The sequence below is a fragment of the Pelophylax lessonae genome, assembly GCF_965119305.1.
Source record: "Pelophylax lessonae genome assembly, chromosome: 1".
Lineage (NCBI taxonomy): Eukaryota > Metazoa > Chordata > Amphibia > Anura > Ranidae > Pelophylax > Pelophylax lessonae.
This window is the reverse complement of record NC_138768.1, coordinates 492,629,267-492,645,467: the sequence shown is the minus strand read 5'-3', so window position 1 is coordinate 492,645,467 and position 16,201 is coordinate 492,629,267. Positions and strand designations below refer to the sequence as shown.

At 48.3% G+C, this 16,201-nt stretch overlaps 1 protein-coding gene across 1 annotated transcript in view; it reads right to left on the bottom strand.

Annotated features, from left to right (window-relative positions):
• CHAF1A (chromatin assembly factor 1 subunit A) overlaps positions 1-16,201 on the bottom strand; it is a gene marked incomplete at its 3' end in the record, with an annotated part of 442,221 nt that overhangs the window by 399,369 nt on the left and 26,651 nt on the right. The window contains exon 3 of the mRNA XM_082246912.1: positions 4,976-5,613. Coding sequence (XP_082103038.1) covers positions 4,976-5,613 — 638 coding nt within the window. The remainder of the gene's footprint in view (positions 1-4,975; positions 5,614-16,201) is intronic.

Here is a 16,201-nt window from a genome sequence, read left to right as displayed (position 1 = left end):
ACAGCCACGCCGTCAAAGCCAGCGACTGTAAAGCAGGATGGAAGATCGGCCCCTGAGACAACAGATAGTCTCTTAAGGGGAGCCGCCAGGGAGGCTCGATGACCATTTGCATGATGTCCGCGTACCAAGACCGGCGCGTCCAGTCCGGGGCCACCAGGATCACAAACCTTGGTTCCGAGACCAACCTGCGAAGGAACCGTGACAACAACCGGATCGGGGGGGGGGGGGCATAAATCAGGCGATGCTGATTCCATGGCACCACCAGCGCGTCCGAGGCGGCTGCCAGAGGATCGAGTGTTCTTGCCATGGACCTTCCCACCTTGTTGTTTAGAGGATCCGGGGATCCCCATCGCACACAGCATCTGAAACCTCTCCGGATGTAGGGACCATAACCCCTGGTCAAGGGTCTGGCGACTCAGATAGTCGGCCTGCCAGTTTTCCACACCCGGAATGTGAACTGCCGAAAGCATCTCGGCCCAAGACAGAATCTCAGCCACTTCCATACCCGCCCGGGCACTCATGGTGCCCCCTTGGTGATCAATGTACGCCACCGCAGTGGTGTTGTCCGTATGCTCCTGCACAGGGTGGCCCGGAAGACGATCCGACCAACGGAGCAAACAAAAGTTTGATCGCTCGCATTTCCAAGACATGTAATGGTAGGGAGGACACCTCCTCTGACCAAGTGCCCTGGGCAGACAAATTGCCCAGAACGCCACCCCAGCCCGACAGGCTGGCATCCGTGGTGAACATCACCGTCCATAACAACGGCCGGAAGGATTTCCCTTCCGTCAGAGACGGAGACTGGAGCCACCACAGAAGATCCGCTCTGACCTGGCGACACAAAGATATCCTCCTTTCCAAGGACTGAGGATGCCTGTCCCCCCTGGCCAGGATCTCCGCTTGCAGAGATCGTGTGTGGAACAGTACAAACGGTATTGCCTCGAAGGCTGACACCATCAATCCCAGGGACCGCATGCAGGTCCTGAGTGATGAGGATACATTGTCCCTGAGGGACCTGACCTCGTTAAGCAGAGACCGGAGTTCAGAACCATCCCCAGGTAAGGGAGACGAACAGAAGGGGACAAAGTCGACTTCTGAAAACTGATGGTCCACCCCGAACTCCTGGAGTGCCTGAAACGTGGTTGACCAAGCGCGCAACAGAGTTGGACTGGAACTTGACCTTAACAGGAGATCGTCCAGATATCCAAAGATTACGATCCCCTGCGCCCACAACCGGGCCAGAACAGGAGCCAACACTGTGGGGTAAACACCCTTGGAGCCGAAGCGAGGACGAAAGAAACGCCACAAACTGAAAGTGCTCCTCTGCAATTGCGAATCGGAGGTACCTCTGATGACCCTCGAATACAAGGATATGGAGATTCGCATCCTTGAGGTCGATGGAAGCCAGGAAATCTCCTGGGCTCAGGGAGGCCACCACCGATCGAAGGGATTCCATACGGAATTTTTGAACCCGTACGAAGCGGTTTAGAAACTTTAAGTCCAGACTCGGACGCACCTTGCCCCCCGTCCGGGGCACCGCGAACAGATTCGAGTAAGACCCCCGAAATCTGTCCCAATGTGGCACCGGGACAATCAACCCATGGGCGAGGAGATCCTGAACCGGCCGTTGAAGATCGTGAAAGCGATCTGGGGGTCAAATGAAGATTTGAGGATAAGAATCTGTCTGCTGGGCGCGATCGGAATCTGATCTTGTACCCCGACCGAATGAGTTCCTGAACCCACCTCAGCCAAGGTTCAGGAAGACAGCGCAGACGTCCCCCCCTCCCCTGAAACGGGTGAGGGCGCCCCTTCATGTCGAGGCGGAATAAGCCACCATGTCAGTGTGGGCAGCTTTGACTTGCCCGCCCAAGGCTTCTTCTGGCCACCAGAGGCCTTGAAAAATGTGCCCTTGTCTTGTGCCTTAAAGGCACGAAAGGACCCCTGGTTAGGTTTAAAGGAAGGGCCCAGCTTACCGCGGAAAAACTTACCCTTGGACACATGGGGCAGCAGAGTGCTTTTACCCCTAGTGACCCCCCTTAACCAACTCGTCCAGGAAGTCCCCAAAAAGGCGATTCCCTGCATAAGGGATGTCAGACTCAGTCTTCCTGAAAGTCTGGTCAGCCGACCAGCTCTACCGCCGCACCATGTAACGGAGCATCACTGCGACAGCAGATAAGCGGGAGACTAAAGGGGCCGCATCACACAGGTATAAAACAGCCTGAACAATTTGGTCCACCATCTCCAAAGTAGCAGGAGAGGCGGAATAGCCACAAGGGTGCGTCTGAGCACCTTAGTCCACTCCACCACAGCCTGAGAGACCATTACTGAGGTGAACACGTGCTTCATCAAGGAACCTGCCGCCATATAGCAGTGGCAGGTAAGAGATTCCACCCGCCTATCCGCCAGGTCTCTAAGCACCGGAGAATCCTCCGTGGGCATCAGAGTGGCCTTGTTTAATCTGGATACCGTGTGGTCCCCCTTAGGGCCACAGTCAAGCGTGAATCCACCGGAGACGCAAAGGGACAACGGCACTGAAACTGCTTAGGTACCACAAGGTTGCGCTTTTAATAGCGTCATTGCACGGTTACCGTTTCGTGCAACCTCAGCGAGACAGGGAAATACCTGAGCCCCTTCTGGGTTCTGCGGGTCCCAAAAGAAGACCGCTTACCCGGTGGGTGGGACTCATCCTTTAAACTTAGTGTATCTTTAACAGAACTATGAGCGCAGACATCGCAGCGCTTTCACAGGCTGACCGGGGGGGGGATCCTCCCCCCGAACTGAGAGGACAGACCCCTCAGGGGGTCACTGTCCATGGCAACCATATCTAGCTGAAGAAAACCCGGGCCTTTTCCTAGAAGCCCGCTCAGACATCAATAGAAAACACCTTAGACGAGAAATTTACCTTTTAGTGACAACTAAGGAATTGTATTTTTCCCAAAACTTGAGGCAAAATATAAAATATTTCATGGACTCACCATGCCTCTCAGCAAACAGCTTGGGGTGTCTACTTTCCAAAATGGGGTCATTTGGGGGGGGGGGGGGGGGGGGGTTTGTGGTATCTTGACATTTCAGGGCCTCCTAAACCGTTATAGGTAGTAAGAAAATGCAATGAAAAATGTACGCCCTTTGAAATTCTGATGGTCGGAATTGGTTTTTGGGCTCCCGTACACAGCTCCCAAACACATATGTGGTATCCCTGTACTCAGGAGAAGCAGCAGAATATATTTTGGGGTGTAATTACACATACCCATGGCATGTGTGAGCAATATATCATTTCAATAACAACTTTGTGTAAAAAAAAAAAAAATATTTTTTAGTCATTTTTCAAACACCTGTGACAAAAAAAATGAAATATTCAAGGAGCTCAACATGCCTCTTAGGACATTCCTTAGGATGTCTACTTTCCAAAATGTGGTAATTTGGCGGGGGGGGGGGGGGGTTGAACTGCCTTGCCATTTTAGCACTTCATGAAATGAGATAGGCAGTCAGAAATTAAAGCTGCGTAAATTTCATTATTTACACCATAGTTTGTAGGAGCTATAACTTTTGCGCGAACCAATAAAAATACACTATTTGAGATTTTTTTTCTCAAACACATGTAGCTAAATACATTTTGGCCAAAATATATATGGACATAAATTGAGTATATTGGATATTTTTTTAAAGACAAAGTTGAAAATGTCATTTTTTTCTAAAAATTTTCCCTCTTTTTTTATTAATATTGCAAAAAATAAAAAGCCCAGAAGTGATCAAATACCACCAAAAGAAAGCTCTGTTTGTGGGAAAAAAAGGACGAAAATTTTGTTTGGGTACAGCATTGCATGACCGCGAAATTGTCAGTTAAAGTCACAAAGTGCCAAGTTGAAAAAAGACCTCTGGTATTTGAGCAGCCAAATCCTCCGGGGCTTAAGTGGATTATATAAATAAACAAAAAATGCCCTTTTTACATTAAAAAAAACATGCTATGACCGAAATTCCAGCAGGGAACTAGGTCCTTACTCCTGACAAAAATGAAAGCCTATAGCAGAGTGAGTGGGTTTATACCCCCAGGGACTACCCCATAGGTATGGTAAAGATTTTTCCTGCCTAGTGTCCTAATCCTGTAGGGGACAGCATAACCCAAAGGTTAAGAATATGGAGCGGTGTCAATGAACGATAGCGAAAGGTACTTTTAAATTTACTAAAAATAATTACATTTCCCTGTTCTGTGTACTGTGCGAGACCAGATCTAGTGAATGCAGGGTCCTGGGTTTACTAAAACTTTAATGTCTATGGATGTGAAAAACTCATCTTGTTGTAGCAATGAAGACAGAACGGGCTAATTCCATTTAACATTTGGGCACACAGAAAATTGGTAAAAAAAACCTTCAAGTCTAGAATGGGGTGAATCTCCTCCCTGGGCTTCAAAACCGAAAACAAGTCTGAAGATTAACCCTGAAAATGTTCCCTGCAATAAACTAGTAAAACCACTTCTGAAGAACCAAGTTGTTACAAGTACTCGGAGAGACTAGCAAAAGGCAGGCAGGTTGGACAGCATAAAGGCAGCAAACCTGGAGCCTGTACCCCTGGGACAACACCTCCAACCCATTTGATCTAAAATGCCCTGGATCCAACTGGCAAAAAGGCCTGCAGACACCCCCTCACAATGGACACAAGTTCGTTGACACCCACTGGTCAAGACAGACTTGTTCAGACCCTTCGTGTGTGAAAGGGGCCTTACTGGATAAGAGTGTTTCTCCCCGATCCCCCCACCCCCCTTTCATATCTAATGACATAGGTGTCAGATGAGAATTTTGGTGCAAGCAGCCCACCAAACCAGTCTACACAGCAGCACAAAGCTGCTGGGAAGAGTTCCAGTTTTTGAAGTATTGAGGGATCTGTCAGGATAAATCTAGGGCTATGCTGCATGCGCTTAGCCCACACTCCCAGAGTTTGCCAAACAACCATAGTCAAGTAGTAAACACACACAACTTACTTTACACCTGCCTGTTGGAGATGTAGATTTGATGGCACTTAACACAGTAGTTGTTAGGACATCAGGAGAACTGTATGGAGAACTGTTGGAGGACGCAGGAGTATCTTCATCTTCTGAATTCTCTCTAACTGGGCAAGTCAAAAATGTAACACCGTCAACTAGATTTGTAGCATGTAGCTCTACAGAATTCGGAGAAGCTTTACTCATGTCTGCAGTAAACAGGTTAGCACTAATCACCTGCTTATAACAATCCTCTTCAGAATCTTTCTCAGTTTGTGTGCAAGATGGGGATCTCAATGGATCACAACTTGGGAGAATGTCAGTCAAATTGAACTGCACTTTTTCTTCTGACGGAAGCTTTTCAACAAGTTCACTATTTGGGTCGTCGGTCAAATCAATTGTGATCGGAATCATATTGGAAGACTTTGAAATCTTTCGGATGTAGTTATCAAGCGGTCCCCGACCATTTATCATTTTAGGAATTGGCTGCACCTCTCCAGTATCCATATCACAACCATTTTCCATATCATCTAGTAGGTATTCTGTATTAACTTTCTGAAGCATATTCGGCATCATTCTTTGCAAGATAGTCCCCTTCTCTCTAGTGGCAGGGTTAAGGCGTTTGAAAGGTAAACGAGCTGAAATGACAGAACACAATGGTATCAGAAAATTGAGCAAGGACTACATTTAAAAATACATGGTAACCTACAAAGTGCCCATGAAATGCTTTCAGCTTCACCATCTAAAAGGGTACATGTGAAACACTGGATTTTTGTACTTACTATAAAATCCATTTCTCTGATGTTCTTTGACAGACACAGGTCCCGATTCTTAAGGAGGTTCAACTGCCTCCTACAGGAGTAGGACATTTGGCAGGAAAAAGCTTGACTACGCCTATAGGCAGTCCCAGGGGGTAAACACCCTCAACTTTAAGCTCTCCGTTTTGTTACAACCAGTGTCAGAAAAACTACAACTCCACACAAAAGGGTGCTGTGTCAGTCAATGAATATCAGAGAAATAGATTTTACGTTAAGTCAAAAATCCCATTTACTCTTTCGTTTATTGATAGACTCAGCTCACGACTCTTAACCATTGGGACATCCCAAAGCAGTGTTTAACTGGGAAGGGTGGGAAAACTACAGAAAAAATTGCCATGGCCAACCATAGCCAACCAGGTAACAGAGCTCAACTATAAAGAACTGGAGCTCACCTGAAAAACAATACACCCTCAAAGAGGACCAGGTCCTCTAAAGAGCAGCCAGCAAAAAGCATCCGCAGATGCCAACACAACCACTTTACAAAAACTTCACAAAAGTATGCACAGACGACCAGGTGGCCTCATTTCAAACCTGTGTTACTGACACTTGAAGATGGAAAACCCAGAAGACAATGAAACACTGAGTACCCTAGTAGAGTGCACCTAAACAGGGAAAGAAGGAACCTGACCCATGACTTAATAGGCCTGAACCACTGACTGATCCATCAGGAAATGGTCGCAGAAGAAGCCGACAACCCTTTGTGAGGTCCATCTGTGAGCACAAAGTCTGGCTTCCTAAAAAGACTCCATTGCTGCCAGGTACACTCCAATTGCCCGGAAGACACATCCAAAACATGCAAGAAATTCCTTCAGACGTTTAGGCCTGGGAAACAAGGAAGGAAACACAATGTCTTCATTCAAATAACAGTCAGAGACCACCTTAGGAAGGAATGATGAACAGAGGCAAACACCACCTTATCCTTGTGAATCACCATAAGGTGAACGACAGGATAACGCCATCAATTCCGACACTCTGCATGCAGAGGTGAAAGCCACCAAAGGCAGCCACCTTCTGGCGCAGTGTAAGCAGGAAACCTACCGAATATTTTCAAAGAGAAACTTCAATAGAGCTGAAATCATCACATTAAGATTCCAGGGCGGCAACGGAGAATGCACTGAAGGTTCCAAATGTCAGACACCCAGAAGAAAAGTACGCACCAGGGAGGGTGTGGCCAAAGGTCATTGGTGAAAGACCAAAACCTAATACCTAGCCCTTGACGGTACTCGAGGCAAATTTCTTTTCAACCTTCCTTCAACGGGGGGGTTGAAAAGAAATTTGCCTCGAGTACCGTCAAGATACAATCCACCGAGAAAGGAGCAACGAACCCCAAGAGACACACACCACACAAACGTCTTCCACGTACGATGATAGCTCTTCTTAGAGGCAGATTTCTTCGCTTTTAAACAGCGTAGGAATTCAACTTAAACAAAACCTCCATCCTTCAAAACCTGGCGTTCAACAGCCAAGCTATTAAAGCCAGTGACTGTAAAGCAGGATAGAAGATTGGTTTTTGGGACAGCAGATCCTCCCTAAAAAGAAGCCACAAAGGTGCATCAGCCGCCAGCTGTACCAGATCAACATTCCAAGACAGGCAAGGCCAGTCTGGAGCCACTAGAATGACTGGAAACCCTTCTGCCCGAATCCTGCACAGGAGTTGTGTCAGAAGCTTGAGAGGGCTGGAACAAAATCAGTCAGCCCACCTTAGAACGCAGGCTATTTAGCAAGCCACCAGGACACTTCTTGTGCCGTCTTGGTGACTGACAGGCCAAGGCCGTGGCCTTGACCAAATTAATTCATAATGGACACCCCTAAAGACAATTATTCAATTAGTCAAAGTGTGATGGCTCGGAGTTCCAGTACAGTGATAAAAAGTCTAGACCCCTGAGCATATGGTTGCTGAGGACACCTCCCCACACTGACAGGCTGGTAACCGTGGAGACAACCGTCCAGTACAGGGGGAAAAGGATTTTCCATGTCGAAGTGCTGGAGAGCAAAGCCAGCTCTAGAGACGGTGAATCCTTGACCAATTTCACCAGAATCTTTGCACAGTTCCACACAAGATCTCTGCTTAACAGACCACCTCGAGGGTGGACACAATCAGGCCCAGCACATGCATGCAAGCCCGGAGGGATGACTGTCTGCTAACAGAAGCTGAATTGCCTCTGGCAATGTTTGAAATTTTTCCCAAGGAAGAAACACTCTGGCTGAGGCAGAGGGAGACCAAAAGCCCAGATTTTTGCGAGCAGAACCAAAAGCAGACTCCTGAATGTTCAGGATCCAACTGAACTCCCTCCGAATTCGCAGAGCAATCTCCAGTAGTCCATCATAGCAGTCAAGAGACTCCCCTCACAGAAGATTGTCCAGGTACCCCAGTACCGCGATCCCCTGCTGATTCAAACAATGCCAGGACCAACACGCCTGTGAAGACCCGAGGTGCGGAAGGGAGACCAAAGGTCAGAGCCACAAACTGACAATGCTCCTCATCCACAGCAAAACCGACGAAGCGCCGGTGACCAGCACATATTAGAAAGTGCAGGTAGGAGTCCTTAATGTCAATAGAAGTAAGAAGCAATCCCCCTGATGTAGAGACACCACAATCATGTGAATGGACTCCATGCTGAACTTCTGTACTCGCATAAAACAGCTTAGCACCTTGAGGTCCAGAATTGGACGCATCTTGCCTTCCATCCTGGTGACTGCAAAGAGGTTTGAGTAAAAACTAAGCCTGCGGAATAGAATGGGTGAATTGATGCATCGCAATGCGACCCTTCGCGATTCTGCATCGATTCGGGGGGATGGCAACATCAATTAGGAAATTATGTCATTTAAGCCGCGCCACGCCATCCCGCGCCTGGGAGGAAAAAAAAAGTCAAACACAGCTGATTGGAGGATTAGTGCGGTGGATTAGTGCGGAAGCTGAATAAAATGGCTCCGCTCCTTCCTCTTCCCTTTGACAAGGTGCAGTGGTAAGAAGAACATCCCCAGCGTGGCATCAGCATCCCACCTACGGCCTTGCAGCCAGCCAGGCCAAGCCAGTCCACACTCCACAGGAGCTCCGAGTGTTGCAGCCAGCCACCAAGAGTCCCCATTCAAGCCAGCCAATGCTGCCCACCTCACCGTTGTCGTCCCAGGCCCAGCCGCCATGCCAGCCAGCCACTGGAGCCCAGAGAGCAGAGAGAGCACTGTCTTCCTCAGTGCAGTACTATGTAGTGCACAACAACCCACACACAGCAGTTATGCAAGTCCGAACTAAATGTATAACAAAATAATTTGTGAGAGTGATTAATTGTAGTTGTTGAGCAGTGCACATTCATTTAGTGGCCTGGCCTGAGGCCTCTCTGGTGGCAAAGGGCTATTATGGGGGTCAGAGTCTCTGTATCTCTTGGGGGGGGGGGGGTGTCTGGAGGACAGGGGACGGTCGGGGACACACTACTAGTATGTGTTCTGCGGTGGAAGAGGGGGGCCTCTTAAGCTGCGGGGGGGGGGGTCTGTGTCAGCTGCAGGGGAAGAGGGGTCTCTGTCAGTGTCAGCTCACCTGTGGGGGAAGGGGGGGTGTCTCAGTGTCAGCTGTGGGGGAAGGGGGGTCTCAGTGCATTCATAAAAAGGGACTGAGACTCAGACAGACAGTAATAATTCTATGAAAGATGTTGCGGCCTAGTGTTTTTTCTCAACACTGACAGTTTGCCAAATTACATCATCCGATTCCGTCACATACGTGGTATGGTAATGGCAGAAGGAGAAAGAGCGAGAGAAAAAAAAATGCACCTGGCGTTTTAAAAGCAAACATCTGGGCACATTTCAGATTTTACGAACAAAGAGGCGCGGGTTGGACAAGACACACACTATGTGTAAAGCCTGTCACACAAAAATTAAATACCTAGGGAATACTACGAACTTGAGAAACCATGTTAGCCGTTTTCACTCAGACGCTAGCACCTGTCACCACCACCTGTGCCAATGCCAGTGCCAAAGAAATAGACCCAGGTTAGCCAAGAATTGATGCCATACTGTCAACTTTCCCACCCAACTCTGAAAAAGGGAAGAAACTAACCAAAGCTGTGGCAGCTTTAATTGCCAAGGACCTTACTCTGTTGTGGACAACCCCAGGTTTTGCTACCTGTTGATGCTAGAGCCATCACGCAGTCACTTTACAAAAAAAGTTATACCTGCACTCTACTACGAATCCAAAGCTCAGGTAATTGCTTCAACGAACCAAGCCAGTTGAGTTGCAACTTATCACACCAAGATCAGGGTGGGCACCGCTCCGGACAGGACACCCCTCCATCGTAATGTGGGTGCTGTTCACCAGGAGGGAAAAAACGCTGACTCAGGCCGAAACTAGTTCGTATGAGTCATAGCGAGACGTTTGACTCGCAGCCAGTGGAGCTGTGTCGCGGCCGACCCAACGTGGTGCTGCAGTCTGCCCGCGCTCGCAGGACGGACTGGGGGACCCTAAGGATCTATATTGTCCAGTTTGTCGTCCAGTCCAGCAATTGATATTATTTTGTTCCTGTGAGAACCACAAAGAGGTAAAAAATTCCATTTGCAATGAAAAACAAACTGGATTTTTGACTTGCTATAAAAAATCCTTCTCTGAAGTTCATTGACAGACGCAGCTCCATATAATTCTTTACTATTGGTTAATGCTGCCCCCTACAGGAGTAAACCACTATTCAGGAAAAAGCTTTACCACGCCTATAGGGCTGTCCCTGCAGGCATACACCCACACACTCCACTATAGCCCTCAGTTTTGTTGCAAGCAGTGTTTAGAGGAAAAAGACCAACCCACTCAAGATAGAGGGGCGGGTGCTACATCTGTCAATTAACTTCAGAGAAAGGGATTTTACAATAAGTCAAGAATCCAGTTCTCCATCGTTCGTTCTGCCAATGATTCTGCTCCATAGTCTTCTTGACCATTGGGATGTCCCAAAGCAGTATTTGCATGAGTGGTTGGAAACAGAAAAAGAAAGCAATTGCCAAAAAAAAGGCTAAAAACTTCAGCCAACCAGTGAAACATGGAGCTCAACCAGGAATAACTTGAGCTCATCTAGAACAAACACCTTCAACGAGACTAAAGCCTTTTTCAAACAGCAGCCTGCAAAACCTTGCGGACAAAAAGAAGCATCCGAGGATGCAAACACATCTACTTTATAACATTTTGTGAACGTGTGCACAGACGACCAAGTTGCCGCCTTGCAAACTTGAATCACCGACACCTGATGGCAAAAAGCCCAAGAAGCACTCAGCGCCCTAGTAGAATGCACCTTCACAGGGAAATGTGGAACCTGACCATTTAGTGAATAAGCCTGTACCACCATCTGCCTGATTCCATCTGGATATGAACAGACAGTACCCTATGCCAACTGCTGTTCAACCCCTCTGTGGAGAAAGGCCAAAATCCTAGCCACCTGTGACAGTACTCACCATCACTGGGAGTGAAAGACAGATACTTAATGGTTTGGATTGCTTCAAATGGGGTATGGATTTACACTTATGCTAATGTGCATTGTACATCAATGTCAGACAGGCTCTCCCTATTGTTTGTGTATTGAGGTGGGATGTGTATTCTGTCTAGATAGCTAGATAATTAGTTCAGGTTAATTCTATTTCTGTATACAATTTCATCTGCATATGATAATGTAATCAGGCAACCCCTGACCTGTGTGTGGTAATATGATCAGGAGGGGGGGGGAGGTCCATGCTAGGGCTGCACGATATTGGGAAAAAATTACATTGCAATATTTTTTTCCCAACGATATATATTGCGATATTGAGGCACGCGGAACGTGCAGCCTTCTGACCATACAGGGTTAATGTTAATGTAGGGCTTCGGTTCACTTGCTTGTCTTCAGACTCAGCAAGTGAACTGAAGAATCAATACAACAAACATGCAGTGTATACAATAAACATAGAATGAACCCACAGAGCTGACATTCTAATAATATTGCAGTCATTAAAAATATTCAATATTGTTTTATTAAAAATTTATTTTTTTAAATCCTGTTTAGTCTTTAGAAACATTTACAGAGGGTTAAATAATTTACCCCAAAGAAATCATGCAGCAGCAGTGCTAAAGCAGATAGCTGGGACAGACAAAGGGTTAATTATTGTTCTGGAGGTGATTTTACTGTACTCAGTCAAACAATTCTTTTAGAATGTTCGGTTCTTCTAACCGAGTTGACTCAGTAACTGGTTTGGAGTGAGTACTCTATGTTGTAGGCTTCTTTTCACTAGTTTCCAGCATGTAATTATGCTAGAAGCGTCTGATTGGTTGCAGGGCGGGGCTAAGCTCTCACTCTAGGATCAGATTACCGGGCCTGTCTCTTCTATTCAGTAACTCGCAAATGAACTGTGTCATACGGAGTCATTTCAGTGAGATGAACGGAGGGCAGACTGAACATGTCAGGCAACGGATGTCAGGCTGAGTCCCGACTTCCATGCCTTACATCGCATGTTCCGGCGATGTGACTATCGTCCACCTTTACAGCACGATATCGATGTAAACATCGAAAATCGTTCAGCCCTAGTCCATGCTGTATATTAATTCTGTGTGACTGTTCAATAAAGAGTGATTCCAGTACAAGCTAGCTTGGTATGGGGGCGGCTAGGATTTGATATCTATGTTCAGGACTGCAAGGAAGCCGTAAACTGATGGAAGACCTCAAGTACAGTGTGGGTCTGCGGTTCCATTACATCACCGAAAAAAAGAGAGGATGCACCTTCAGTGATACACCATAAGTAAGATTTTCAACGTACAATGATAGATCTTCCTGGAGGTAGATTTTCCAGCCTTCAACAGTGTAGGAATCACTTAGACAGAAAGACCCCTGTCCAACACCTGGCTTTAAAAACAGCCACGCCATTAAAGCCAGCGACTAAAGCTAGATGGAAAAAACATAAATAAATAGATCGGCCCTCGAGACAGATCTTCCCTGAGAGTCTCCAAGAGCAGCAGCAATCAACCTTACCAGATCTGTGTACCATGACTAGTGATGCCAGTCTGGGGCCAACAGAATCCCTTCCACCTCTATTCTGCCCAGAATCCTCAGCAAGAGCTTCAGCTGAGGGAATGCATAAATCTACCGATGCTGACCCCCAAGGAGCCCCCAGAGTGTCTGGCATCGGCCAGAGGATCTCTGGCTACAAACCTCTGTACCTTCTCGTTGAGTCGAGAGGCCAATCAGTCGATGTCCGGTGTCCCCCACCAGACACATAGCAGGTAAAACACCTCCAGGTGCAGGGACCATTCCCCCTGATCAAACACCTGACAACTCGGGTAATTCGCCTGCCAGTTCTCCACTCCTGGGATATGCACAGCGAAAAAGGCTACAACAAAATTTTCTGCCCATTTCTGGATCTCAGCCACCTCCCAGGCCGCCAGTAGACTCTCGGTGCCCCCTTGACGATTGATTTAAACCACAGCCGTGGCATTGTCCGATTTAAGCAGTACTGGACAACCCTGCATACAATTTGTCCAGTGACGGAGGCAAAGCTATAACTCTGAGTTCCAGAATATTAAATGGCGGTCTGGACTCCACGGTCCAGGACCCCCAGACACACTGGCTTCCCAAACATTCCTCCCCAGCCGGACAGGCTGGCATCCATGGTTCTTTGCTACAGCAAAGCAAATAAAAATTCTGGTGTCCAGAGTAAAGAGGGATGTGCAGATTTGAGTCCTAGATATCGAGAGGCCAAAAAGTCTTAGTTATTACCCGATAACAACCTTTCCAGGAATCCTGCAGGATGGTTAGGAGGGAGACTGGCTGCTCCTCCTACAGGAAACAAGCACAGTTAAGTTTAAAATGGCAGCCCAAGGCTGCCCCTCAGTTGTAAAAAGATGAACTGGATAGCTTAGACGAAAGCCTGAAATAACATACCAATGTGGCAGCCATCTTGGAAAACGGTACTGCTGCATGCTAATTAGAAACTAAATTCAGCTGATTATAAGAGGGGAGCCTGGGCTTTAACCTTGTAATATAAACGCCCTTTTTTTCCCCTGGATATGGTGGTGTCTTCACTAGTGGCTGGTGTGATTTTCCTTCCCTCCAGGCGGTCTTAATGGCGGAGGGCCTGGCCCCCATTCCACAGGCTGCTGACTCCGGTCCCTGCCTTTCAATGGTTAGTGGAGGGGAGATGCTTTGGTGGGGGGAGCTGTACTCTGCGGAGCCCCCCAGAGAAGTTTTGGGGGGGGGGGGGGGGAGAAAAAACTCCCAGCCTTTTCGTACTGTTCGGTGGCACTCGGAAAGGTAAAGCTGCCTCTAAGGCCTCCATAGCCAGATGGATCAAGTTGGCTATTAGTACAGCATACGTTCACACTCCACCCCGTCTATATCTACCTCTTGGGCAAAGAAGCTGAGGCCTTGGGTTGATCAAATCTGTTGAGCAGCCACCTGGTCCAGCAATTTGACTTTAGCAAAACACTATAGGGTCGATCTATCCTTTGGATGCAAAGTTCTACAAGCAGTAGTCCCACCCTAGGTATGCATCGTTGGGGTCTCATGTGACCATCCTGGAGGATGACTTAGGAAATTGAGTTATTACCTGACAACTCTTTCCAGGAATCCTCCAGGATGGTGGACCCACGCCCTAATTCAGGTGACGGCACCATCTTGAAAACGTCACTTCTGCCCCCAGTGCGGCCGACTGTTAAAGGACGCTGGAAGCTCCCCCTGTAGCCCCGCGTGCAAAAGCCATGAGAGAAGTGGCGGACAGCTCAGCACGGCCTCTGGCTGGCTGTAGAGAAGCCCTCCATGGCCGGCACAACCTCAAAAACCCCCTGAGCAGAGGTAAGCCAAAACAGATCTTTCAGGTAGAAAACCTCTTCCCGCAGCTCATCGTCCATATCCTCTGACATAGCGTCTGAAAGACTAGAGCCAGGTCTGGGACGGGGGGGCCCATATAGGTAACCCCCCCCCCCCCCTCAAGGAGTCCTCCTCCCTCGTCCCCAATGGCACCTGAGGCATGGTGATCTCACCAGCCGGGAACAGGTGGGGGGGGGGGTGGGAGAGATGTCCCGGGATGCCTGCTGAGGACAGAGAAGGAAAACAGGGGATGAGAGTATACCATGCTCATGTAAGCAGGACAGGAAACACAAGAAAACTGTGCTGCTGCTCTATCATCCCAGTCAGCAGCTCGGTCAGCCAGCCTCGAGCAAGCCCCAAAGCCATGACCTAAATTTGGGGCCCGATCCAGTCGCGGGTCCACTGTCAGCGCTATCAGCTTTATAAGTTCGGATAGCTCGGTCAGTCGCCCAGACAGCCAGCTCCGTCAGCCATGAATAGGCCGACAAAACCGGGGCCTCAATTTTTGGCCCAATACGGCGGCGTGAGGCGATCCGTCAGTGTCAGGCAGTTCAGACAGCTTGACATGGTACTCGGACAGCTTAGAGTAGGCAGCAAGCCGTGGCCTCAATTTTCGGCCCCATCCAGCCACGAGAGGCGCAGACCCGCGGATGACCAAACATCGGTTCCCCCACAAGCCTATAACCGCCGCAGGGAGCACAAAAGACATCCATGCCCAAGTCATTAATCCCCAGGGGGCCGGGAACTTGCTTTAAAGACCCCTGTGTGCGATCCGGACAGCAACAACCGCATGCCCCCCCCCCCTTACTGGAATAAGTGGCAAAGCGAGGGGGGGAGGGGGGTGGAGGGCGCGAGGGTAGGTTGGGGCAAAAAGACCACTCTGTTAAGAGGGGCTGGGGGAATGTCAAGGAACCCACTTCCACCCAGAGACCACAAGAGCCATTAGGGGGGGACACTACTCACCATACCAATGAAATCGGGTGGGCGCCACTCTGGACAGACTACCTCTCCACTCAAAGTGGGGGTGCTGACAGCCAATGAGTACGTTGCGACTCAACCAGGTCGAGTGCATCCGGTCGAGGTGTTTAACTCGCAGGCCAGACCCGGACCATTGGGGCTCGGATATGGCGAGGCCTAGCGCTGGGCTAAAACCTGCACATGCTCACTGGCCAGGCGACCTTAAGTATCTAGCATATCCAGTCTGAAACCCAGACCGGCTGTTGATTGCAGTCCTCTCAGGAACATAACTAGCTAAAAAATAAACAAACATTAACAAAAAGGTTCCCTTTAAAATCGAAAAAAAAAAAAAAAAGCTAAGACCGAAGTCGTAGCCGTGAACTAGGTCCTACTCCTAAACTCCTAAACTAGGTAGAAACAAACTGAGGCCTATAACAGAGTGTGTGGGTGTATGCCTACAGGGACGGCCCCATAGCCCAAGTTTTTTTCCTGCCTAGTGTTCTAATCCTATAGGTAGCAGCATAACCCACTGGTCAATTATATGGAGCTGCGTCTGTGAACGAACGATAGCGAAATATACAAAGGACCAGAGTTCCCAGCAAGGAACTAGGTGCTTACTCCTGAATAGGCAAAAAAAAAAAAAAAAAAAA